At 33.8% G+C, this 27965-nt stretch overlaps 1 protein-coding gene across 1 annotated transcript; it reads right to left on the bottom strand.

Annotated features, from left to right (window-relative positions):
- Window positions 1–2356: 2356 nt before the first annotated feature.
- On the bottom strand, window positions 2357–27965 carry LOC124374364 (heat shock 70 kDa protein cognate 5). Its single transcript, XM_046832590.1, has 13 exons — window positions 27741–27965; window positions 21318–21370; window positions 18152–18297; window positions 16038–16161; window positions 15371–15572; window positions 14283–14389; window positions 13003–13165; window positions 10752–11054; window positions 9486–9713; window positions 8595–8817; window positions 8196–8383; window positions 3787–3927; window positions 2357–2846 (listed from the first exon to the last, which is right to left on the bottom strand). Exons 1-13 carry the CDS (start codon window positions 27837–27839, stop codon window positions 2757–2759), a joined length of 2067 nt encoding a protein of 688 aa, XP_046688546.1. The 5' UTR covers window positions 27840–27965; the 3' UTR covers window positions 2357–2756.

A 27965-nucleotide genomic window follows, 5' to 3' on the forward strand; every position in this document is an offset into this window, starting at 1 on the left:
TGACAATAACCGAAAGTAAGTAGGACTCTTTGTCTAAAGTAGGATTTTCAGACTGAGTATGTGTATATTGTTTTGATCATGAAAACCAGGCAAACTCTACTAAGATGTGCGAAATTATTCATTCAAACTAAATGAATAATTCTTCCAATGATTCTTCACATACTTACTAAACATGAAATGTGCCAGTAGCAATTTAGTTTAAATGTTGAATCTCTCAACAATAAACACTGAAGTAGAGCATGTATAAAAACAAACATGCATACTTTTGATTCAAAATCATCCTAGAGCTCTATCATATTACATCTTAAGTGCTTTCACTAAGGTATCTGGACTTAGTTCCTCCACTCTGGCCTAAAATAGTTCAAGTATTATTACTGAAATTGTTGGAGCTATTCATTGATAATCATAACAAATTTGAGATAGCGACCTCTAAGTTTAATTTTCTTTCGTAAAGACCTATAAAACGTTATGTAACTTAACAGCAGTTAACAGTATTTTAAAGTTGGGCCCAAAATTTGGCAATATTTTGGTACTAATGAAAAGTGCAATTTTGTACCCTACAGAGGTATACTGGTTTAGTTCTAGCTGCAGTTACTAAGTTAATATGGGGTATCCATACTTTTGATTTACTACTATTTTAACATTGTGGTACTACTCGTACTATGTATTAGTAATGTATCAAAGCCAAATCTTGAATCCAATAGTCTTCAATAAACATTTGTGGAGGACCGCCTGGTCCTCCAGTGGCAGGCAACGAGATGGCTTTCCTTAAGGGGCTGCTGCAAGAACCCTGATCAGTATCACCTCGGTAGAGGGTCACAAGCATTGGGTCTACACTGTACCTGTCGGGATAAGTCGATATAAATTGACTTACTGGTCACTATCCCAGGAATATGAGCAATGGATCCGGTGATCAGAGACCACAGAGGGTGGCTTCTGCTCACTGTAGCCTGTATTCTTTTGTGCAGGACACCCTGGCTTTTACCATGTTGTGATCGGCTGTAACCGATATTGAATTATTTCATGCTTTTAGTTCTTCAGGTAAGTATAAACATATATTTTCATTAGAACAATGCATCAAGTATACGCAAAAATAGTTATTACAGTCAATACTTGGAACGATGAAATACTAGACCTTGTGGTTTCATGACGCAACCGTTATGTGTTTGTGGACACCTGGTATTTATACCAGACTTTTTTTTACTCAGACTGTAGCAAAACTGATAAATATGTTACGCAGTCCTACTTCTTACAATTATTGTAAATTCGGTTAAAGATTATATCATAAATGGAGAAAACCATAGATGCTTGGTTGGTGGAAACTGCAGACATCCCATCTGATCCTGGTTCTGAAGACGATAAAAATCATGAACATCTAGATGTAGCTGGAGGTACAAGCAACCTTATAGGTTGTGGATGATCTGAGCTTAGAAGTCAATCATTTGGACTTGGCCCAAACAGGTGATATCGATATCCCAATTTTAATTCAAAATGTGCATGACTTCCAAGTTCATCGTGATGTTGATGAAGTAGAGCATGGTATTCCCGAGGCAAATACGATCTAGGAAATTAAAAATGAACCTATGGAAGTTCAATTTGACAAGGAGTCTGAACCACTGGCTGAGCAACTTTACAAAGAGAATGTTACGTGACATCAAAGTTACTACTCACCTAATAAATTGTACAATTACAATGAACAAACAGGTTCCGTTATTGATGCTTCAACACCACTTGATGTTTTCAGCACTTTATCCCGATGATCTGGTTCACAAACTAGTTTTTGAAAATAATATTTACACTTCCCAAAGAGGTGGAGGTTTAATTAGGAATCAAAACCAGAAAGGAAATAAAAGTGTTCCTAGGCTTCACATCTACTAAAGTGAAAAGAAGTTGTCGTCCAACAGATTATTTATATTCAGAAGCAGACCTGACAGATGAATCAGATCTGTCTGTGAATAGATTTGGCTGGTTTTTAACCAATTTGCATATAAACAATAATAATGACATGCCAGAATGTGATTCTCGTAATTATGATAAATTATACAGAATCCGCCCTTTGCTAAACAAGCTGCAAGTAACCTACAAGGTATGCTATGCTGCTACTCGATATCAATCAATCGATAGAGCATGATTCCATTCAAAGGTCGGAGTGGAATTAAGCAATACATACCAATATATTACTAATTTTATTGTATTATTGGATGTAAGTACAAAGTTTTAAAATTAGCTGAACTGAACATTGATGCACCACCTTTAATGTATAATCTATTAAGATTAAAAATTAAAAACACATTGTTCATATAGTCAAAAGCTCATAGACAAGGAATTAAAGAAGGGATAAATACAAAACTGCAAATTTTAGCTACTATTTACTTTAATAAAAATCTATTTTTATACAACATAAAGAAATATAACAAGATATAAATGTACAGAAATGTGACCAGATTTACCAAGAGACATCAGGCTTGATCATCCGCAGAGAAAATAACAATTACAAAATAAGTCAATTATTGAGTAACAATGGAAATGTTTCCGAGATGCATTTTACAATGCATTTTGAGGTCATATAACTTAATATTAGATTAAACATAAGAATAATCTTTTAACATTATCACAGAACTATTTCATCTACACTACATAAACAGGGGTTGAAACTGAAGAAATGGGAAGGAATCGTACAAAATACAAAAAATTTAGTTGCGTTTGCAGTCTTCATAACTTAATGAACAAACTATACACAATTAGAATACATTATTTTACTGTTTCTCTTCTTTTTTCTCCTTCTTTTCTTCTTCTGTCTGTTCTGTTGTGCTGCTACTACTTGATCCCTCTCTTTCTGCGGCCATCTGTAAAAGCAATTAATTATAGGTAAACCTCCATTCATAAATGGCTAAATGTAACATGAATATGTTTCTTTTCGTCATAATTATAATTTAAATCTGATAAGTATTTTCTTTTTTTTTATTCAATGTTGAAATCTGAACTCTATTCTTAAATTGAGAGGGATGGACCAAGTTTTCTATAAAGAATTATTCATTCACCAAAAGGATAGAATGAGTTTAAACATTTCTATTGTTTTATGTTACAAACATTTCATTAATTGATTTTGCTTCTATATTTTGGCTTTTTAAACCATATTCAGGTATTTCCCTTGTATCTTATAAAAAGAATTAATTTTTATTAGCTTTTATTCTAGTATCTAATGTTGCAGTATAACCTGTATAAATAAGCTGGCATGATAAGCCTGGTTCTTTAGAAACATGTTACTTTCATTACTATCACTCTAAGGATGAAATTATCAAGGGGGTGAACCTGTGAGCAAAGATAAGCAAGATAAATAATATAGTAGAAAATAAAACAAAGGCATAATATATGGGCAGACTATGTTGAAACAAATGTTAATTAAACACATTTTGAAGTTTAATAACTAACTTTGGCTAGAATTGTGCATGTGCGTGTGTTAAAATTATAAGGGTAACTTTCAACATTTTTCATCCTTAATCATTTTTCTACTAGTTAACACATTCACACTAAAGATAACATTAGCAGTGTGGGGTATGTTGTAGTTGTTCTTAGTATAAATCAACTAAACCTACCATATAAAAAATTTATAGATTCACACTATTCAAGTGGTATACAAGAGATTGTATAGAATAAAAATCATCAGTCCCTCAACGAAAATGCAAGTTAGCAAGAAAATAATTTAATACTGTAGATGTACAAATTTAATATAGTAGATGTTGCTATTAATACATTTTTGTAGAAATATTTTAAAAATTTACTTACCTTTTTGTAGGCCATTTCGAAGAGTTTCAGCGAAGCCTGCTGCAGTTGGGTGGTGGCCTTGCGGATTTCCTCAGGATCGATGTCCTCTTTCTTTGTCAACTTGTCTCTAACTTCATTGATAAGTTCTTTCAGTTTAGCACACTGCAAGACACAGAACCAGAGATATGCATAAGATCACTAACAATCCAAGATCCAATAACAATATTCACACACAACCCTTCTATTAGTCTATTATTTTCAAATTTTTTAACAATATTTTAGTACAACAATGAGAAAATAAAAAAATAAAAATTATACTAAAACATTTTCTCCTATGCCCACACATATTATCCCAGTATCTGCTGTAACAACTTGGCTTTCCAATTATCAGTTTTCAATCGAGTAAGTCTCGGTAACAACGGTTTCACTGTTATAATGTATATTTTTAACCGATCCTATTATAATAATACAAATTAAATTTCATGCATCCTAACTACACTAGGCTGGAAACTTAACCCTCTGTTCACTGAAAACAAGTTGTATAAAATTGTTCTAATGCTCAATAGAAAAATAATAATTTTTTCAAAGTTAAATTTTATAAGGTTTATTGGTCTTGCAACTGATGAAAACGCATGATAGTTTTTGTATTGCCTTTATTTTATTTACATATGAGTACATATACAGGTAAATATACACAGCAGTATATAAAGTCCAATCAACTTTCCAATCCAGTCAACTTTTCTGAAAGTAGCACAAGTTAGCACAACAGTAATTTATATTATTTATACAAAATTAGTAGATACTGAAGGGAACAAATCCATGACAAATATGGAATACGAGGTCTGTCCAAAAAGTATCCGACCGCCGACCAGTAGGCGGCCGCAGCGTAACCGACCGGCTCGAACCGGTTATTGGAGGGGAGGGGCGAGCCTTCATATTAGGCATTGAATACGTTCCGATCACTCAGTGAGTCACAGCGCTCTGTTCCGTACAGTACTGCCATGTGTGTGCGTCGCATTTCAATGTGACTGAACGTGTTGAGCAGTGCATTTCCATTAAATTTTGCCAAAAACTTGGCCATTCAGCATCAGAGACGATTACTATGATACGGAAAGTTTATGGTGACGTGTCTATGGGCGATACACAAATAAAAGAGTGGTTTAGACTGTTTAAAAATGGCCGCATATCAGTGGAGAGTGATGACCGATCTGGCAGGCCTTGAACGGCCAGAAACGCTGAAAATGTTGAACGTATTCATGCAGCAATAAAGATAACCGTCGATTGACTGTCCGAGAGCTGGAAGAAGATTTAGGAATACCAAAATCGTCAGTTTGTAACATTTTACACGAAGATTTAAAAATGGACCGTGTTTCAGCAAAATTTGTTCCTTGGCTGCTGACAGAAGACCAAAAGAACTGTCGACTTGAAATCGCACAGGACAATCTGGATTTGATAAAAAGTGACCCAGGGCTAGTTAAAAAAGTTATTACTGGTGATGAGTCATGGATTTATGGCTATGACCCTGAAACAAAGGCTCAATCTTCACAGTGGAAAACTTGCGAAGAGCAACGACAAAAAAAAGCAAGAAAAAGTCAAAGCAATGTCAAGACAATGCTGACAATTTTTTTTTGACCAGGACGGCGTTGTTCATCACGAATATCCTCCAAAAGGCCAGACAGTCAATAAGGAGTATTATCTTGAGGTCCTAAGGCGGCTACGAAATGCAGTGTGAAGGAAACGACCTGAACTGTGGACAAGCCGTGACTGGATCCTGCACCACGACAACGCGCCAACTCATTCCTCAAATCGTATTCAGCGTTTTTTGGTCAAACACGACATCAACCAACTACGGCAGCCTCCCTACAGTCCTGACATAGATCCTTGTGACTTCCAGCTATTTCCGAAATTAAAAATTCCTTTAAAAGGAAAAAGATTTGACGATGTTGAACAAATAAAACAAAATGCGACGAAGGACCATTTTGTATTAGCCATTCCGCAAAATGAATTTAAGGAGTGTTTCCAGAGGTGGGAAGAGCGTTGGAATAAGGTAGTGGCTTGTGGAGGGGAGTACTTTGAAGGGGACTAGACTGCCGTTGCCGCCGAGTAACGTCAGTTCATGCCAGACGTCAAGGTCGGATACTTTTTGGACACACCTCGTATATAAAGAACACAAAATGGTACAAAGATAAAAAAGGCACACTATTATTGGACTTGTGTGTGGTAAATCTCAAAACACTCATCTGGGTGGAGGGCAGGCTTGGTCTCACATGTTTTACATAGATAAACTGTTTCTTTTCTCAAACCCATCTTCTCTTCAAACAAACCACACATCTGTCTGATCCCTTTTCCCTTTTCATGATGAAATGCATTTTTCCATCCAGTCTCTGTTCAGGAGGTCCTTGAGAAGGTCGTCCACGTCTCCTTGGGGTTGGCTGAGCTCTCATCTTGTCTGCCACTAGTGCTCTCACTAAACTCTTTCTAAAACCTAAGTGGCTTAGAGGATTTCTCTGGCTGTCTTTTTGCACCTGTTTGTACAACAAATACGAGTCAATAATGCAAACCTCTAGAAACCAGAAAAACATTTTTCTGTACCACTTCTTTGTACGTCGCATGAATTCATGGGATGATATAAAATGATCACTCCGACCCACAGCCCCCATATGTTTTGTATAATCAACAACAATATTGGGCTTAGAAACTGGTGGTTTATTGGGCCATCTGCTTGCTACATCAGTAACATGTATTTGCTGCTCTTTCCATGTGTGCTGAGCATATGCACAACTCTTTTGTCTCTCCATGACACTACTAGGATATTATCATTTCTTTCGCCTTTTTTAGCTTTTTGGTTAGCTTTTAGGTTTGGGGGCATTTGTTTTCTAGTTGGCATTACTGTGCCAGTGAGATGTGTTCATATTCAATAATTCACTGGCCAATTCGGGACTGGTATAATACCTATCGGTATATACATGTAGACCACTTACAGGTGCTCCAGGATTTTTCAAAATTACAGACTGGCAAAGAGACTTCACTATTGGGTTGTTTTGAGGAGTTCAGATCCAGTTATGTCATTTTTGCCAAAGTCCGGGATGAAATCATAAATGTAGCCGTTACAATAGTCCAATAAAACAAAAAGTTTCAATCCAGGAAAAAAATTTCAATCCAATTGGTTTTAGAGGATTGTAGATTTTGAAACTAACTGTTCCCTTGAAAGAGATGGTGCTTTCATCAACAGCTACTCTATTACTAGGATAATAAAACAACTGAGTCATATTTCTTACATTACAGGCCTTATTAGGAAATCTTATTCCAAAAAATATTCAAGAATTCATCTTTTGAGAAAATGTCCTTATAAAACTATGTGCAACTCTCCCAATTAGTAGTAAAGTATGATTCAAGTCTTGGCATTGGCATTGTTCCCATATTTATAACAGTGCCTATGAAAGCTTTCAGATCAACTGCAGATAACTCAGTCCACTTATTCAACCTCGAGTGTGGAGAGTGCTTGTGTGCTTTTTTCTAGTTTGCATTATAGTTGGTTTCAGTGCAAATCAGGTTAATCAGATTGGCATTGAAAAATAAATCAAAATAATCAATAGGTAGTGAGTTTGCATTTATAGATGATGGCAAGTTGGATCCCTGGTTGATATTGTATACAGGTATAGTTATTGATGGGCCAGGGTCGTTATTTGAAACATTGTCTCATTGATTAAGCCTACCTGGAATATTTCGTTACACTCCTTCTTCACCACTAATATCCTCTTCCTCATCACTAAAATTGTGCAAAACAGTGTCTTCCAGATCAGATAATTTTTTCACTAGATTTCACTAGAAACGGTAGCGTTCATTGCACCAAGTACAAAATCACCTAAGTCTGAATCATCAGGATTCACCATAATTATGCAATAAAAATCGATGAAAAATATATATGAACAACATAAAACTATAAATAGTTTATTACATTATTGATATGGATAACCTCGCACAACAGATAGCTAAAACAGTGTAGCAGGTTATAAACAATAAACAATACACAGCGGCCACCGGCAGCTGACTGTCACACGCACGTATTTCCCCTTAGAGCATACAGCTTGCTCACTGGCAATTGCGTGGACTGACAAAGCAAACAAAAGCTTCCGTTGTGATTGGTCCCAGCTGTTTTGATGAGTCACTATTCCGCTTAGAACGTTTTGAGTTAGATTTACTCTGCAGAATATTCCGCTTACAGCATATGAAGGGTTAATATTCCCCCACAACAAGAGAACAGGAGCTCAGTGTTATGCACAATACCACCATAAAATGTTCTGAAATTTTCACTGTATAAGTGAAAAATTTCACATTTGGGACACATTATGATATTAATTGTATTTAAAACGAAAAATTTATTTAGTAGCTATGATATATGTACCATGAATTAAATTAAGATGTCTTACCTCTTCCTGAGGCAGCTGGCTCTTGAATTCTTCCATCTTGGCCTCTGTGTCGTGGACGATACCCTCAGCCTGGTTGATAGCCTCCACTCGTTCTTTCTTCACCTTGTCTGCCTGAGCAAACTGCTCTGCATTGCGCACCATGTTCTCAATTTCATCCTTACTCAAACCACCTGATGACTGGATGACAACTGCAATATTAGCACATATTTAAGATATCTCACAGTTAGGACAAACACAAAACTTCATGGTGTTGATAAAAGAGTATGGATGTAATTAATAAAGTTTGAGAGAAATTAAAAAGAATATATCTTAAATTATGGAATTTTAATTTCAGATTGGAATAAATAAGTGTTTTGCTATAAAGTGGCTGATGGTATAGCATTATGAGACAGTACTCACTTTGTTGTTCCTTGCCAGTGCCCTTGTCCCTGGCAGAAACATGGACAATACCATTGGCGTCAATGTCAAAGGTAACCTCAATCTGTGGCACGCCGCGTGGCGCAGGTGGTATGCCTACTAAGGTGAACTGTCCCAGTAACTTGTTGTCAGAGGCCATCTCTCGCTCACCCTGATGCACCTTGATCTCTACTTGTGTTTGGCCGTCGGCAGCTGTTGAGAATACCTACACAATTTAAACAATCTTAGATGAAATACGTGTCACCAGTTTAATTTCTTTAAAAATGTAGCAAGCATATCTAATTATTGTTAATCTTAAGACATCAATAGTGTTTCAAGCAACAAAATTCTATAAGTTGTAAATACATTTGTGGGAAAACACTTGTGGTTTTGCAATACCTATCATATAATTGGAATTAATATATTAAAAAATTTATAAAATATAAAAAAATTTAAAATTTTTTGGTAACACAATGCTTTGAAATTAATGATAAAAACCCCTCAGAAAGATAGGAAGAACATGTAAATAATGAGAAAAAACTAAGTTCTACTTTAATATTTTGTCATATCATGCAATGTTGTAATCCTTGCGTGTGTAAGTAAATAAATGTAGTGGGCTAGACAAGATTGACTTGGAGCATTCATTACAAGTGATCCTTGTTCAAATCCCAGACAGGCATAGAAAGATTAGTATGTAAAGATGAGTGAATAATTCAAATTCTGAGCTTGTTAATATTCTGCTGAGATTCAAGTAATTCTTATTTAAGGTGTAACAAATTATCTATGACTATTGTACAAACTTGGCTCTCTTTGTGGGAATGGTGGTGTTTCGATACCGAGTGAGAGAGTATTATTTAGGTGTAACAAATTATATATAACTTCTACTGTACAAACCTGGCTCTTCTTTGTGGGAATGGTGGTATTTCGTGAGATAAGTCTGGTGAAGACACCACCGAGTGTTTCAATACCGAGGGAGAGAGGCGTGACATCGAGTAACAATACATCGTGGACTTCTCCAGACAGGACACCACCCTGCACTGCTGCCCCTACTGCCACTGCCTCGTCAGGGTTCACCGCCTTGCTGGGGGTCCGGCCAAACAGCTCATGTACCGTCTGCTGCACCTGTAATCCAAAACAGAAGCTGTGAGGAGCTGCCAAAAGATAAAACATGAAAACAAACACTTAACAATCTTATATATTTTTATGATGACCCATTATTAGATACAAATTATATGTAGAAAAAAAACCATTTACCCAATTTATAGCGTCATTATGATAATTGACTTAATGGCCCCCCACTTTTACAAGTAAATGTATTCAAAAAGATGAAATAATAGTACGGGCGCTCTAAGAATGTCACCTTTTTAATATTTATACAAGAGAGGTTTTAATATTTTCTTCACAGTTTAATCTCAGCAAGTGGTTTTGATAAGATTATGATTAGCAGAAAACTAAATTGTATTTATAATAATTTAGGAGAAAATACAACAGGACACAAAATGTTACACAGAATTTTCTGCTAGCACTAATACTTGTACTGCAGAAAGAGTAGTAGTTAGCTGTTCCGACATGTGACGTTCGTGCATCTGTTGAGAGAGCTTCTATCCCTGGTAAACAATGTTGAAAATAGGTATTGACAGGAATTAATCTCTACATTTTGAGTTCACCATCAGTGACTGTGCTGATATAATTATAGCTATTTGTATAATTATAGCTATTAAAAGTAACTTCTTTATTGTTCCAGCCGAAAAGCAAACTAATATTTTTTAACTATTATGAGTGTTGTTTGTTTTCCATACCCTTAGTTCTGAAGTCTTAACTTAGATGTTAAGACATTCCAGATAGTTAATACTCGCATTCTCCCAGACAGAGTTAACATTAAGTTCAAATTTTTCATAGATCTAGACATCTTGATTTTGATATTGATAGACCTGCCAATCTATTGATACATGTTGTATAGATATATGTTGGCCTACATAATATATCTAGACAGAATTAATATTTCTTTAAAGAATATTAAATTTAGGGAATATTAATTACTTTCTTTTAACAAATAATGTGATTGTGTTCTGTAATTATGACCATTTTAAAAATCGTCTACTCATGAAATGAATATTTTACAGCAATGACAAACATTACACTAATACCACAAAACCTTACCTTTGGCATCCTTGTCATGCCTCCGACCAGTAGGACTTCTCCAATGTCGTTCTTTGAGACCTCAGCATCCTGTAGAGCCTTCTGGCAAGGTGCCATTGTCTTCTTGATAAGATCACCAACAAGACTTTCAAACTTGGACCGGGACAATTTCAAGTTCATGTGTTTAGGTCCTGATGCATCCACTGTGAGGTACGGAAGATTCACGTCCGTCTGGAGCGATGAGGAAAGTTCAATCTTCGCCTTCTCTGCTGCTTCCTTTAACCTCTGCATCGCCATTGGGTCCTTAGTAATATCTAACCCTTGCTGCAACAGACGTAAATATACAGTTAATGTGACTAACAATGATATTTCAGTTAATTAAAAACAATGAATACATTTCACATTTATAATGAAATAAAAGAAAATATACACATTTCATATCAGCATATAATAAATGACAATAGTATGTCCTAATCTTGTTTATAAATGTCTTCATTGCTGAAAAATATTCAGAACACTATACAATATGCCTCAATTCATAAAATTATTCAATATATATATATATATAATTTCAATAAACATTGAATCGCAAAAAGTACTTGCTCCGCCGGGAGTCGAACCCGGATCTCTCACTTGCCGGGTGAATGTGCTACCATTACACCACAGAGCGCTTACTTTTTCCGATTCAATTATTTTGTATTTGGCCGTATCTGTCACGTATGCGTTTAAATAAGCAAACTAACATATGATCGGAAGACCAAATACCTGTCAAACAACTATATTTTCAATAAATTGTATAAATGGCAATAGCCTTATTTAATTTCAATAAACATTGAATCGCAAAAAGTACTTGCTCCGCCAGGAGTCGAACCCGGATCTCTCACTTGCCAGGTAAATGTGCTACCATTACACCACAGAGCGCTTACTTTTTCCGATTCAATTATTTTGTATTTGGCCGTATCTGTCACATATGCGTTTAAATAAGCAAACTAACATATGATCGGAAGACCAAATACCTGTCAAACAACTTTATTTTCAATAAATTGTATAAATGGCAATAGCCTTATTTAATTTCAATAAACATTGAATCGCAAAAAGTACTTGCCGTGTGAGATCCGGGAGTCGAACCCGGAAAGAGGAATTATACAAATACAATTTTAGTTTTACATATATTTTTGTTAAAAAATGTACTCCCAAATTCTCTACTTTAGCATAAAATAAACATTTAATTCATGAAAATATCACATATTTACTACAAAAGTCTATGTACACTATTTACAGGGACAAAACAAAAAACTGATTTAAAATGTGCAAATCTCTTCTACCTTCACTTTGAAGAAAGAGGATTTTTTGGTGTAGGCTCAAAACTAAATGTAGAATATACTAATCTAAAATTAGACACTAAACTTTTTTTATCGAAGATTATAGATTATGCAACAAACTTAATCTTTATTTAGTTTTCAACATTTGATTTACTTATTTATTTTTGTAAAGCATATAGTTTTGAATTTATCCATGAATATAGTTAATTTGAAGTAAAATAAGAAAAAAAATAATTTTATATCTTGAAAATTAAAAAATTATAGTGTTTTAAGTTCAAACATGCGTTATGGCAAAAAGACCTGTAATTTTCAGCAGACTGTTTCCAAGAAGTACGATAAAAATTTTAAGTCCATAATTTCTAAAAGTGTAGGACTGTCGCTTAAAATAAACCATAAACCGATCTAGCTGCATCTTGGCATCAGAATGAATGATGATTACATCTTCTAGTGTTTCATCATAAGTATAATTTTCTTGTTACCTTTAAAAAAACATGCTGCTGATACAATTTTTACTTCGGTCATTGCCAATGCTACTGTTAATCTGAAGCAACGATTTACGTCTTCGAAATTTAAAATGATCAATGTCTCCTAGACCTAAACCATGGTCTACTAAATCATTTTTTGTTATTACTATATTACTAATTTGTTATTACTATATTGTACACATTATTCTGAACACCAAACATGTATTACAAAAAAAACAAATTCACTTTAAATCCATCAAAAATTTTTAATCTTAAGACAATATGACTCCATTCACTCAGTAAAATCAATCTAGATAACCCGGAGATCCAGATAAATGAGGTACATAAACAAGACGTTTTACTGTATTTAAATAGTGTGGGGTATTTATTACCAAACACACATAACTGACAACATAGCTTGTAGGAATCTTAAAACCAGACAATTGAAATACTATAGTTTATATATAAAATAAAAACGGCAATCACCTCTTTCTTAAACTCGCTGACCAAGTGGTTGACGAGGACATTGTCGAAATCCTCACCTCCCAGCAATGTGTCTCCATTTGTCGACTTCACTTCAAACACTCCTTTTTGGATTTCCAGAATAGAAATATCAAAAGTTCCACCACCAAGATCATACACTGCTATACTGTAAAATAAGTTATTCATTCAATATATAAAATAAGTTTTATTATATCTCAATATTTGAATTTTGTACTCAATATTTGAACTGTATTTTGCCTGAATGAAAATTTGATACTATTGCACAATAATTATATTCTTCTCATGATGTAGATGTTTCAGTAATATACAGTGCCTGTAAAAGGTTTTGTGACTGTTTTCCTTACAGACTCACGAGTGATGCTATCCCTCACCAGTTGCTCAACTACAAAGCAAGTTTTATCTACAGTAATTATGTTCATAATAATGCTTACATCTTGTTGAAACCAATGTCATAATTTGGAAAATTAAACAATGAGTCGGGATTAAGCTTTGTTTTAAATGTATTAATACTGCCAGAAATATATTATAAAATGATGTAAACTGTGTATGTTGCTATTTTCTTTGATTTGAAGTTTTTTTAACTGTGCTGTTGTTTATTGTATGTTGTGTGTGTGTGTTTGTTTATTGTTTAGTTTTTCTGACAAACTTATAATATTACAGAATAATAAAAAAAGTAGATAAAGCATAGCCGCTGTCTTCGAAATGCCTACGAGACTTGGTAGCAAAAAATCAGTTTTAAAGCTTAAGCAAACACACACATAAAACTATTTCCTTTAGGTTAATTTTATCTTTTTATTACATGTCATATCAGTCAATAAATCATACAAGTTTATGTACAATCCCTACTTTATATGTGTATCTATTATACATACTGTACTCTGGTGTGTAATGCATTGCAGTATTTATTTCTAGTTGAATAACATTATATATGAATAACATTTAATAATGTTATATTTGTGACCCAACTAATCAGCAAAAAATATACTTTTTCAGAAATTTTTGATTATCTGAAAAATGTATTATCAAAACATGTCTGCAACAACTGTTTTGAATAAAGTATCAAACCATTTTACTTGCTTGCTACATGTTATTAATTAAATTATAATACACAAATTATTTTAAAACTTAAGCTATAACAGAATACTTTACAAAAAGAATGTTATAAATAAATAAATAGTTGATCAGCCAACTACATAAACAAGACTGACTTATTGTATTGATATTGAATATGAAAACTGCAAATAAGAAATGTATAAACTCACACTCTATCTTCAGTTTTATCCATGCCATATGCTAAGGCTGCTGCTGTAGGTTCATTGATTACTCTCAGTACATTTAAGCCAGCAATTTGACCGGCATCTTTTGTGGCCTGAAAAATCAAATAACAGGTAATATATGGATTTTAAAATACCGCTAAACAACGGAAGAATAAACTAATATATGAATATAACACACTATTATAGGACCCAACAAAATGTACAGTTATCACACACACAGGCAGACAGTCATATGGACTGATCTTTGACCTTTTGATCCCAAAATTAATTAAGTATTTTCAGAAACCTATAATAAGTTTCAAGTCTCTAGGGATTCAAAGATTATCATGAGTTATCGCATAGAAAGACTGAAGAACAGATGGACAGAGGATGGATAGTCCTGTCAGTTCCTAATCCCAGTGAAGAGGGAAAGATAGGGTACACTTTAGAGAGTAATGATGTTACTTACAGCATATCCTAAATGCAATTAACTTTCTGTAAACAAAGGCTACTTATACTAATTCTTTGGATCCAAAATTAAATGTATAGGATGCAAGAAACCCAGAACTTGACTATACCAAAAGGCGGAAACTTCAGAAGCAAACAGTGGGAAAAATTTGGTAACTGATATAGTATCGCTTGAAAGTTTGTTACAATTTTATGTGGTAAACAAATGTGCAATACGTCAAAGAATTATCTTGCTTAAAACAAAGCCAATGGCATCCAAGATTAAATCAGTAATAAAACTTGAATTAATCAGCTTCTTCTAACACTTGTTCTTTCATGTGAAATAATTCTTAGATGTCAAACACCATTATGAGAACAATGTCACAAATGCTGTTAATTAATGAATATCTTTATTAGCTGCAGATTTGTTCATGAGCGTTTTCAAAAACTTGGTAAATATCACATCATGGTAAATCACAGCTGTGTAGAAAACTAGAACAAATGTGTGTACTTTCTAATGAAATAAAAATAATTTTGAACTGTTTTACCAAAATAAAATTCACATTTTAAATACGTGTCATATTCTCAATTTTCCTGTTGAATCTGCTTTTTTTTGTCATATTTTGAAAATGGAAACATAATTGTACCTGTCTCTGTGAATCGTTGAAGTAGGCAGGAACAGTGATAACAGCATTTTTTACTGTAGTTCCAAGGTAGGCTTCTGCAGTCTCCTTCATTTTCACTAACACGAAAGCTCCAATTTGACTGGGTGAGTACACCTTCCCATCACTGCCACTAATCCAGGCATCTCCATTTGAGGCCTTTACTATTTTGTATGATAAATTTTTCCTATAACAAAAGTAAGACTGTCAGCCTAGAAATCTTATTTCAACATATAATTTATAACAACAATTCTGTTTTGAGATTGATTATGTTATTTAACCCTTCAAGATGGTTTCACATGTCAGTCACATGTTTTAGCCACTAAACTGCATTTTGTTTGGTTTTTAATAAAATCGTGAATTAGATCGAAATTTTATTCATTGCACAATGTTAAAATTTCCCTGGTTTCTATATAAATTATAGTATGAGTCTAAATATTTTTGTAATGTACAATAAGTGAAAAGCAGCATCCCATAAGTGTTTTACTTAAGTGGGTTTTGTAGCCTAGCCTATTATAAAAACTTTTTATTTTACAGAATGACAACAATTTATACAAAAATGTAATCTAATAGTAGCCTACTCGTTGTGTAATGTCTGAAAAAATGGCAAATAACATTTAATTTTTTTAAACAAGCATTTACATTTACTTACATATCCTTTTTAACTTCAGCATCATCAAATTTTCGCCCAATCAACCTTTTTGTGGCGTAGAAAGTATTTGCAGAATTAGTGACAGCTTGTCTTTTGGCTGGCATTCCCACAAGCCGTTCTCCATCTAAAATAAATTAAGTTGCTTTTAAACGTGCTAATCTTTAATAACATTGGTAGACAATTAAAAAGGTCATTTGCTGTTAATATGATAGAAACATTCAACAAACAATATTCTTATACGAGGGCTGTTCGGAAAGTTGATTACGTTTTGCGCTGTGGCCGCCAGGGGCGGGACTAGCGCGGCCATCTTGGTGTCAGGACGTCCCACCGCTCACTGGCTATCCAGCCGTGCTAGCGGGAAGTTCGTGTTGTAACGCGTCTAGTCACAGTGCCTGTTTGAAATGTCTGCCGCAATTGAAAATCCCGCCAACTGTGAGGTGCGCGCAGTAATTAGGTTTTTGACTGCCAAAAACTGTAAGCCTATAGAAATCTATCGGCAGTTGTGTGAAGTTTATGGGAACAACATTATCACTGAAGGTGGAGTGCGACAATGGGTCATTAATTTTAAAAATGGCCGAACAAATGTTCATGACGAAGAGCGAAGTGGAAGACCCAGCATAGTGACTGACGAACTTGTTGAGAAAGTTGACGCAAAGGTCCGAGAAAATCGACGGTTAACCATAACGGAACTCTCGCTTAGTTTCCCTCAAATTTCACGAACTTTGTTATACGAAATCGTCACTGATAAGCTTGGCTTCCACAAGTTTTGTGCAAGATGGGTACCGAAAATCCTGACCGACGTCCACAAAAACCAGCGCATGGCTGCAGCGTTAACAATTTTGGATGCTTACGACAAAGAGGGTGAATCACTACTCGATCGCATCGTAACTGGCGATGAAACATGGGTGAAACATGTTAACTACGAGACCAAATTGCAGTCAATGGAGTGGGGAAACACAAGTTCACCTCACAAACCAAGAAAATGTTTGCAAACGATGTCGGCAAGAAAGGTTATGGCGACGGTTTTTTTGGGACAAGAAAGGTGTAATTCTTGTTGATTTCCTAGAACGAGGCACTACAATCAACTCAGAAAGGTATTGCCAAACATTAAACAACCTCAGAAGAGCGATCCAAAACAAGCGTAGGGGAAAGTTGAGCTCGAAAATTCTGTTGATTCACGATAACGCTCGACCTCACACGGCAAATCGCACACGTGAAGTTCTCAAATCTTTCCAGTGGGAGTTGTTTCCTCATCCAGCATACAGCCCGGATCTCGCACCAAGTGACTACCACTTGTTCCCAACAATGAAGAAGTGGCTGGCAACGCAGCGCTTTGTCGACGACGCGAGCTGCAGCAAGAAGTGACAAACTGGTTGAGGACACAGGCGGCAGAATTTTATGAGGAAGGCATTGTCAAGCTCATCCATCGATATGATAAGTGCCTAAATTTGAATGGTGACTATGTTGAAAAGTAGTATTTAAGTGTGGCTTTCATATGTATATAATAAAAATTTTTTCCTATACTTTGTTAATTTTTAATTCCAAAACGTAATCTACTTTCCGAATAGCCCTCGTAACATTAATAAACCAGGTGAAAGTATGCAATACGTCACATAACAGGCTTCATTGAGGTTGCATGCAAAATTTCAAATCTATAGCTCATTTTATTCTCGAGATGTCCTGCAGATAGACAATCATACAAAAAAGTTTACATACCTCCGGAACATAAAAGAAAAAATGTGATACCCTACTGAACGATAGATAGGCTTCAATGAAGCTCAGTTGAATTCCATGGTTAGACTTGCACGAGCATAGAACTTAAGTCTTGTCTGAAGAATTGTTTCTTGCAAAATCTAAAATCTACAGACGAAATCTCTTTCGAGAGACCTTGCCACATGAAACATTAGCATTTTTGTCCATTAAGTTAGGTTTCACAGCAGTGTTCAAATAATAAAAGTTCCAGTTAGCTAGGAAGGTTATTACAACACTAGAGTACGCTGAAATAAAATTTTGACACTGACTTTTAAACACTGACTTACCACTCTCTTACTCTATGAATAAAATGTTACAATAATCATCGTAACCATAATATAACAGAGAAAGTTTTTGCTCACCTTTGCTGAATGCAACAACTGAAGGTGTTGTTCTGGAGCCTTCTGAGTTTTCAATAACTTTTGCTTGTTTTCCCTCCATAACTGCCACACATGAGTTTGTGGTCCCAAGATCAATGCCGATGACAGCTCCTTTAACACCTTCTGACCTAATTGTGCCAAAAAAATTATTTTTAACTTTTTATAATCAACAACAGTTAGTGTTTCTTTAGGCTTTTTGTTTTATTGCACAAGTACAAATGTTATCAATAAAGTAACAGGATGTTTAAAAAATTAAATTTAGTTACACACAACTGAAAGGTAAATCCTTCTTTTTGTATAATCACCATTCAACTTGAGACACATCACACTTTACAGAGCCGACCAGCCCCGTTCAAGGTGATAAGGTTCCTCAAGGTAGTAAGTTAGTCAGGACTGCTATAACTGAGATTTTCACCAGTTAAGTGGGAGTATAGGAGCACAAAAGATCTTTTAGGTTGCATTAACTTTCTTTTTACCTAGTATAATACAAATCAAATAGATGATAGGAAACTTGTTATTGTTTTATATATCCTAACATAGTTTTCAAATGCAAATTTTTATAAGTATCTAGAGCTCAAAACTCCATAGAATAGAAAAGCAAAATTAATTGTACTGAGGCACTGTTAAAAAGTGATTCAAACGTAAAATAAAATTTTATTTGTTTTGTATGAAATTTTGCTGATACAAATATTTTTATATTAAAACGGCACAAGAACAGGTATCATGCTCTACAATGAAGCGTTTTTTAACTCCTGGAGCAGGGTAAAGTAACAGTAAACATATTCTTTATCAGACAGACAGACTATAAGCTATATTTATACAACATTACAACAAAGTAATCTAAAAATAAATAAGGTAAATGAAACTTAATTGTGTGATTAATTGTGATATGATCATATGATGGTATCTACTTTAATTTTGCTTTCCACTCCAACAATGTAAAAAAATAATGAATCCCGTTATACCTGGCTATATGTGCGTCTTACAGCAATGCCTATTTTACATTTGTTAAATTCACTATAAGAGAAAATCTTCAACAGTGGTATTAGGCTACATGTCTTATAATTTTCAAAACAACACTAAACAAAAAACATACTACAATATTACAACATAACATAAATTACAGAGCATTTTATTTCATTTTTCATCATTAAACTGTGTATATTGGCAGAAGATGCATTGTAAAACAAGTATAGTATATCCTAATTAACCCTTTGGATGCCAACGTACCGGTATTACGGCCGTCGGCTACTCAACTGAAAATCGCCAACGGCCGTAATATAGGTACGTCACGTTTTTCACCTGTAATTTTCTTATAGTTCATCTTATTGCCGCGAAATTTTGACTAATCGATAGTCGATTAGTTGCTTTGCAACCACAAAGTAGTTAATTCGTTTATGGACTGTTTGTTTGGTCGTATTTGAGCTTCGCAGCTGTTGAATTGTTTGGTCGAGATTGAGGTTTCGTTCGTGTTGCTATGCGTTGTTTACGTTTGTAATTCTCTCATTACTTTTGTTGTTAGGGCATTTTTATTATGCCCCTTTTATTAGATTCATTGGTACTTTGGGATTATACAGACCACACCCAGACGTGAATCGTTATTTGACATTTAGCTTCAACTGATTAATAGATTAGCGTAGAACAATATTTCGTCGATATAAAACAGGAATTGTCTTATCGCAAACCCCTCCCCATCCTCAGACAGTTGACATTTAGCTTCTACTGATTACTAGATTAGCGTAGAACAATATTTCGTCAGTATAAAACAGGAATTGTCTTATCGCAAACCCCTCCCAATCCTCAGACAGAGGTCAAAGTCGAGCGGTGTAGTAGATAACGTGATTGCAGAGTCTCGCCGCCCGTTCGCTTTGTTGTACTTTCGTATTTTACCCCTACATTTCTCCAAACACAAAAATTCAACAAAAACAAACATTACCAAACAAAAACTAAACTCTTTATTGAAAAAAAACACACAAAACTTGTCATTATTCTTGATCAAACTCCGCCACCCAAAATGCGAGTGCCTCCGGCCGAAGGTGCTTCCGAAGCTCGCGCTGATGTCAACGAAAGGAAAACATCCCTCGAGATAGTATCTATCAGTAAATATAATTCTAGAGGGGCTGATCAGAAATATAAATTGAATTGTAATGGAAAGGCAATTATGTACCGTGCAAAAAACTTAAATAATCATGTGATGCCACGCGGCCTGCCGTAATCGGGATTCTCGAGAAAGATAAGATAACAGCGACCACAATACCGATCACAATACCTGGAAATGCTTGTTGATTGATGGAATGTTAGTTCTGTTACTCAAATACATCGTTTTATAATGTTCTAAGTTCATTGAAAAAAGTTTAAGCGAATCTGACCTCATTAACAATTGATAATCTTTGTAAGTTTGTAATTTTGTAATTAAAAAGTTGTTTTTCGTTCTACAATGTTTGTTTATAATATATCTATAAATTTATATTTTTGTGTTCTTCATAGTGGTGTGGTTGGTATAATCCCAAAGTACCGATTTGTATAGTGTCAAATATTGATTTGTGAATATAGTGTAACATTACATACAACGTCCATGCAAATAACAAAAACTGTGCCCGTGTCACATTTAGTGAAAAAAAAATCATAACTGGACTTCTATATAAGGTAGGCTTTTGAAATTTTGTAATTAGGTTAAGGTTTAGATATAGTTTACTAGGATATAACAGGAAATCAGTATACATTTTCTTTTAAACCACTTATTTGTGCTAAAACAAAATGTTTTTTGGAAATTTTATTTATTTTTTTTTCTTAATTTTTAACTTTTTTATAAGTTTAAATTACATTTATGCAACTAAAATTTACCAACAGAACAAGGGCATTTCATAAGCAAAATAATGGTAAAAAAATCATCAATATCTGTTAAAAAATAAAAAAGTTATGATACATTTAGTGAAAGCTTGCAAAACTGCTGTAAATGCCCTTGGCGTTTCTGGGTAGTACTTTTGGAAAATGGGCTGGCATCCAAAGGGTTAAGAAATAGTTAAATTATAATGCCTGGCTTTTTAGTAAAAACAATATATAATCTAGTAGGCCTAGTGATAAAAATTAAATTGTCAGATTAAGATAATAAAACATTTTAAAATTAAACTTATTAGGAGTTACTCACTTGTGTCTTGCTTGGATGTCATAGTACTTTGAGAGAACATAAGGAGTACTTGTCTGAAAAAACACATGAGTATTAATGGTTAACTATGGAGTCAATATTATCTTAAATACACAAACAGTAATCAACACTTTGTATGGTCTTTATTAAGAATAATGAAATATGTTGACGAATTTCAACAGGTTAAAACACTAAATTAGGATTTATTTACTAATATACTTAGTGATGGTGAAAATTAAATAAATCCTTAGCAATGATATTGGATTATTGCATCAGATCTTTTAGAATTGAAGGATCTTAACTTGTAACATTCCTTACACTAATTCTTTTGATTACAAACAATAGGTTAGCCTACTTATGATATAAAATGTTAATTACAAAATATGTTTCATATTTTATTTTTATATTCAATTTTTAATTTATTTCTATTTTTCATTCTTTGTAATTAATGTATACACTTATTTATACTATATATGTTACAATTTAGGATTTTTTAAATGTTTTATACTTAATTTTACAAAACCTAAGAGACACATTAGATAAAATTTGGAAAGTAGATTGGGCTACTGCTCCGCATTAGGAACAAAAAATAATAAATTTCTTAAAATAATTTTGTTTAAAACTAATATTAACTGTATTGTTCACACCTGTATTATCAACAACTATAAATTAGCTGCCACTAGAAATAACTAATAAACAAAACACCCAATAATTAAAAAGATTTAAATTCTTATTGTTTTATGGATTAAAAATTCTTTATGGTTTTGTACCTGAAGAAAAAATGGATTCATGCCAGATAAATTTAATTCAATTTTGTGTAAATATATGGCTAGATTGTCTGCAAAATTTAAAATGTTAACGTTGTTTTGAATGTTTTTATCATTGTTATTTTCATATTATTAAATACCTAAACATATTTTAAATACAAGATAATTAAAGAGTTATTAGACAATAGACAGACAATATATCTTTATTTGTAAATTCTTAATGGCGTTTGAGAATTAAAATGGCGTTAAAATATTATGGAACTGAGTCAAGAAAAGTACAGAGTTCAAATTCACCAAGATGATCAAGACTCCAAATCCCATTGAGTTCTCCAGTTTGTGAATTCATCAATGGTGTAAAACGGGTGCTTCACTAACCACTTCTTCAGTTCCCTCTTGAAAGTGTGCTCTCTTCCTGTAGTTTTATTTCTTCAGGCAGGTTGTTTAACAACTTAGTTTCCATGTAAGACGGCTTTTCCGAATACAGTGCCATTCTGTGAGCTGGTAAATTGAAGTTTGCAGCCCTGCATGTGTTATATGTATGCAGGTCTCTGCCCCTTGTTACAATTGTTACAATGTACATACATTATCACTTGTAGTATATATATATATATATATATATATATATATATATATATATATATATATAGAGAGAGAGAGAGAGAGAGACACTACAGTGATATTAAGCTCAATAAAGGCTCTTTGTATCTGGAGGATGTAAGCCTGCGAGAACTCTGATACACTTTTTCTGAAGAACAAGTCTAGTGGTCTCTGTACATTTACCATGCTTGAACTGCCCCTTACTGAAAGACAGTAGCTAAGATGAGAGTCAAAGACAGCGCAGTAAGCAGTTGTTGTATTTTTATCAGTTATTGCCTTAATTCTTTTGACAACATAGAGTCCTGTGGCAAGCTTCTTAAAGAGGTTGTCAACATCTGTGGGTTCATTTGAGGTCTTTGCAAATTGTAAAACCCAGGTACTTAGCTTCATCTACAGTTTCAAGGTATGGTAGCAATCCCACCTCTTCTTTTTTGCGTCCCATGACAAGCTGCTTAGATTTGAACTCGTTTACCACGAGATTGTTGCTGTGGCAGTATTGAACAGCCATCTCTGTTGCAATGTGACTTGAAACTTCCAAGGTATTAGTTGTGCTGTCACTAAGAATTAGAGCTGTATCGATTTCAACGGCCATTTTGAACAGTTGTACTTGGCAAATAAGTAGAATGTAAATGAGTCAATCAATTTTAAATCAAGTGTAATTATAATTTGTTGCTCACCTTTTTAATTTTCCTGATCCTTCTATCATGGATACTCACAAAAAATCCATTTAAAAAATTTTGTAAGCCATATTCTTTATTTGACAGCCATTTTAAAAATGACAGTTTAGTAGATTTAATAAAAAAAAACGTTTGTGCAAAATTTAGTTGCAATGCCATTTTTAAAGATATCAGAATAATTTTAAAACTACTGTGTTCAACATGAAATAACCTCCAAAAAAATTATTTTAATTTCTCTATCATGCAGAAAGCCAGTTAAACTCTTTTTATAAAAACTCTGCAAAAATTGAACAATCGCTAATTTTTAAAAACCACAATTTTATTAAGGAAAAGAGACTCACTAATAACATTTTATTTCTATGTTGGAGTACTCATAATACTACCAACAGCATAAGTTTTAGTCTTGAGAATAAACTCCTTTTTTCTACAGCTTTTCAAAAATGGCCAAAAGCATGATAATGCCAATTTTCATAGCCCAATATTTGAATAGGGACTGAATGAAAACAAGTGAAAATTTGTATAAAATGTTCATTATACTAATAAGAATATCCCACAAAAAAGTTATGACTGAGACTCAACTACGTTTTGAGTAATGGAGCCGTGAATTTCAGTTTTTTAATACACTCGTGCAATGCTAAATTAGCAAATATAGGCTCAAAATGATATGAAGTAAAATCAAACGATATGTCTTTTATGTCCAATCAGACATAATAATTTGCTGAGCATTAGCAGAGCCTATCATTTGTGGACTGGAAAATTTTCATTCTGTCTCTGTGTATCCACACAATATCTCGAAAACGAACTGACCTAAAGGCTTGAAATTTTGCATGAAGCTTCATTTATATATTAGCACTAATTTCGATGACAGTGAATTTAATAACATTGGTAGACAATTAACCCATTAGCCTACTTCGACAAGACCATCTCGCCGCTAGCGCTATGCACGGTAAAATACTTTGACGAAACCATCTCGCCACCAAGTAGTTCGCCTATTTCTCACAAGATGACAGCACCATTCAGTCCTAACTTCGTTTCTGTGTTCTATGCAATAATGGGAATTGAATAATTTAACTTTACAGCTTGGCAACACTGCAGTTGGGGAAGGGGAACATAAACAGACGATCGGAATAAGTAAACAGCTGACTCGAGTAAACAACCTAAGCGTGTGTACAATGGCCTGACATGGAGTTTTACGTAGTACTTAGTGAAATTGATCGTTATATTGACAATGACGGATTTATGAATCTGATGGTGAAATCGGTTCTAATCATGTGGAAGAAGAGTGGAGGATTGATGGTGATGAAGAATTCAGCGACGGTGAGTCTGACAATGCCCTCTCAGATATTGATTTTGAAGAGATGGACGTAGGCCTAAACAATGCCGATGATCCTATGAATGATTTACATTTACAGAATGTTGAAGACGTTATTAGCAGTGTGGCTTCTGGTGTAACTGGATTATGGAATTTTCCAATATGGAATGACGAGCCAAACAAACCTAAAAATATTGTGTTTTTAGGCAATTAGGTAGGAGTAAATATTCGAAATCTTGACCAAATAAAAACTGAACTAGATTGTTTTGAAAAATTTTTAACTTACTATTTTTAAGTCGACAGTATTTGTATACTTAAAAACATTGTAATAATAAATAATTGTCAGTAAAAAATAAAGTGTTTATTTTGTAATTAACATAAACTTAACACAAATTAACAAAATTAAAAAAATTAACATTAACTTCTAAATTTTGTTGTGTGAAAAATATAGTTCAGGATGCTTTTATTAAATATCCCAAGTTTTATTAAAATCTAAACAGTACAACTGAAGTAATGGAATTTTAAGTAAAATTCTCCATTTTGGGCCAAATTAATTGGATTTACTGTGGAGTTGAGAGGCTGAAAATACTAGTAGGCCAATGAGTTAAAAAGGTAATTTGCTGTTGTTAATATTATAGAAACATTCAACAAACAATATTCTTAGCAATGATATTGGATTATTGCATCAGATACAAAACTTTGTGCCACATGGGATTTGGCTGAGCGTTAGCAAATATTTTTCAATTGGTCTTATAGGTAAACATGATAGCAATAAGAAAATTGCAAAATAAATACAAATGGAAACAAGCTAAGTAAAAAAAAAAGTAAAGAATGCCTTATTTTACCAGGTGAAGTTAGGGCTAAGAAGCCCTCTCTAACACTTAACCTGGGGACCAACAGCTTAATGGTGACTTCCGAACCACCACCAATGGCCGAGCAGGCGGGCTGCTTGCAAGGACAGGATCGCTACCCTGCAGGGTCACCCGTCCAAGCAGCGGCCACGCTCGACGTTGCTTGATCTGGTTATCTTGCGATAACTGCCATACCCGCTACACTGCGCCATTGGCAAACAATAAGTGTGTGTCTAAGTACACTTATATGAGATTTTAACGTATGACATATGATACTATGATATTATTCAGGTGCCACTATTTTTGGAAGAGTGTATGTACTATAAGTATAAAAAACTAAATAACATTTACATTTATTTATGATTATTCATGTGATTGAGCTTTGAATTTAGGTACTATATCAAGGAATGTTTTCCTTTTCCACCAAAAGTATGGGGTGACCCCAGAAGTACAACCGCAGTCCGTACTAATGGTCAGGGACATTTCCTATCGGTACTTTCCTGACCTCGGATCATTGCCATATTGTCCAAAGTGACACAAAAAAAACTAATATTAGAATTCAAATAAAAATAATCTACAGACCTCATTTAACCCTAATTAATTAAACCTCATTTCTACATAGCCAAGAATGAGGTCTGTGATGGTTCATTTACAAAATAGAATTTAGCTGAGCATCATTGAAGTCTATCACTCAGATTCTCTTTTTGATTGCTGGGAGGGATTTAAAACTTTTCTCTCTTTTTCTGACTACAGACATCTTGAAATGAAATAAACCATAGGATTGAAATTTTACATGCAACCTTAGTAAATCATGTTACATGACAAGTCGTATAGCATACCTTGGAGTAATATATATATACCTTGGAGTAATATATATATACCTTGGAGTAATATATAAAAAAACTTTCACATTGAATGTGCAGAAAAATCACTCACTGGCATTGCAAAACAGCAAAAACAACAACCTTCTTTTAATAACTACACAACCAAATCTTACCAATCAGGTAAAGCATGAAGTTGCAAACAAGATCAAAAAAGCAAAGAAAAAGCAGTGAATAAACTTCAACAAGAGAATAAATATCATCATGTAGCCTAGTTAGAAACCGTGACCAAAATGATGAAAGAGAGAAAAGAAATAGTGAAAATTTTAAATTACATTCAAATGTAGTTGATAAACCTTTATAACCACTCAAATTTTCACATGAATGTTGATAACTCATCGCCTCCTCTTATACCTACTCTTCCTTAGTTAGTTATCATCCTGAAACCTGAGCGCTGATCAGTGGAGGCACTTGTGTCAAGCTGATATGAACTTTTATTATTAAAACTTCTAAATTAACAAAATAAAATTTTATTTGGGTCAAATTCTCCTGATTTTAGCATTGTTGTTATTTTACGTAGCAACCAATACAAGGTTGTCTTACGATCATGACAAGAGCATATATAACACACACGTAGGACAATGAAATAATACTCCGCAAGAGAAAAGTAGTTCCTCTTTTAATGTTCTATAACTTCATTATCTGTCTTTTATCCCTTGAAACTTGTTTTGTTCAGAAGGATGAAGGCAATAGGTTAAAAATGCAAAACTTGTATTTTGCCATTAAATTCACAATTAACAAAACAGATGTAAACACAAGAGTTTGAAATTAAAGTTTTATAAATACAATTGTACATGGATATAATATGTTAAAATATATATAACTTTTGATAACTCAATCCTTTTCCGATCCAATGGAAATCACAATAATTGGTTGACGGGACTTTAAAAATAAAAAGTTATTACGTGAGGGTATGGTTGATTGACAGAAATGTCAGTAAAGACTACAGGACCATTGTTGCCCAGTCCAAAATAAGCAATTAACACTAAGAGGATAAAAGGCTGAAAAGGCCATTTTCAAAGGGCCTAATAGGATTAAATCATAACCCAATTGGAGTTTCCATGCTCCTGGCATGTACAAATTATTTATTTTCAAAGATTTATATGTAGGAATAGGACTAGACTATAACTTGGAAGTAAGAAGAGGATTTTTTAGAATCTAGATCTGCTTTTAACTGAACCCAAGTCTACAAATATATTGAAAAACAAGATAGTAAATTTATACATAACATAATACAGAATATGCTTATATACAGGGAATAAAATTATTTTATATTATAAAATTAAACTGCGTGTAAATTATCTATGATGAAAGTGTAAGGTTATAGTGATGCACATTTACCTTTTTGAAGAATGTGCTAAAATGACTTCTGCATCCAATGTCATAAGTAAATGAAGTGTGTTCGAATACAGAACGTCCTGCCAATCTTGTAAGAAGCATTTTCTAAGTTAATGATTTCGCTCTACTACACAGAAACACCGCCGACAAACAGAATGATGTAATAATGTCTCACGCAAGAAAGAAAGAAATCAGGCAGGAGAAGCTCTTACCGAAGGGACAATCAGC

Source organism: Homalodisca vitripennis, chromosome 1 (genome assembly GCF_021130785.1).
Source record: "Homalodisca vitripennis isolate AUS2020 chromosome 1, UT_GWSS_2.1, whole genome shotgun sequence".
Taxonomy (NCBI): Eukaryota; Metazoa; Arthropoda; class Insecta; order Hemiptera; family Cicadellidae; genus Homalodisca; species Homalodisca vitripennis.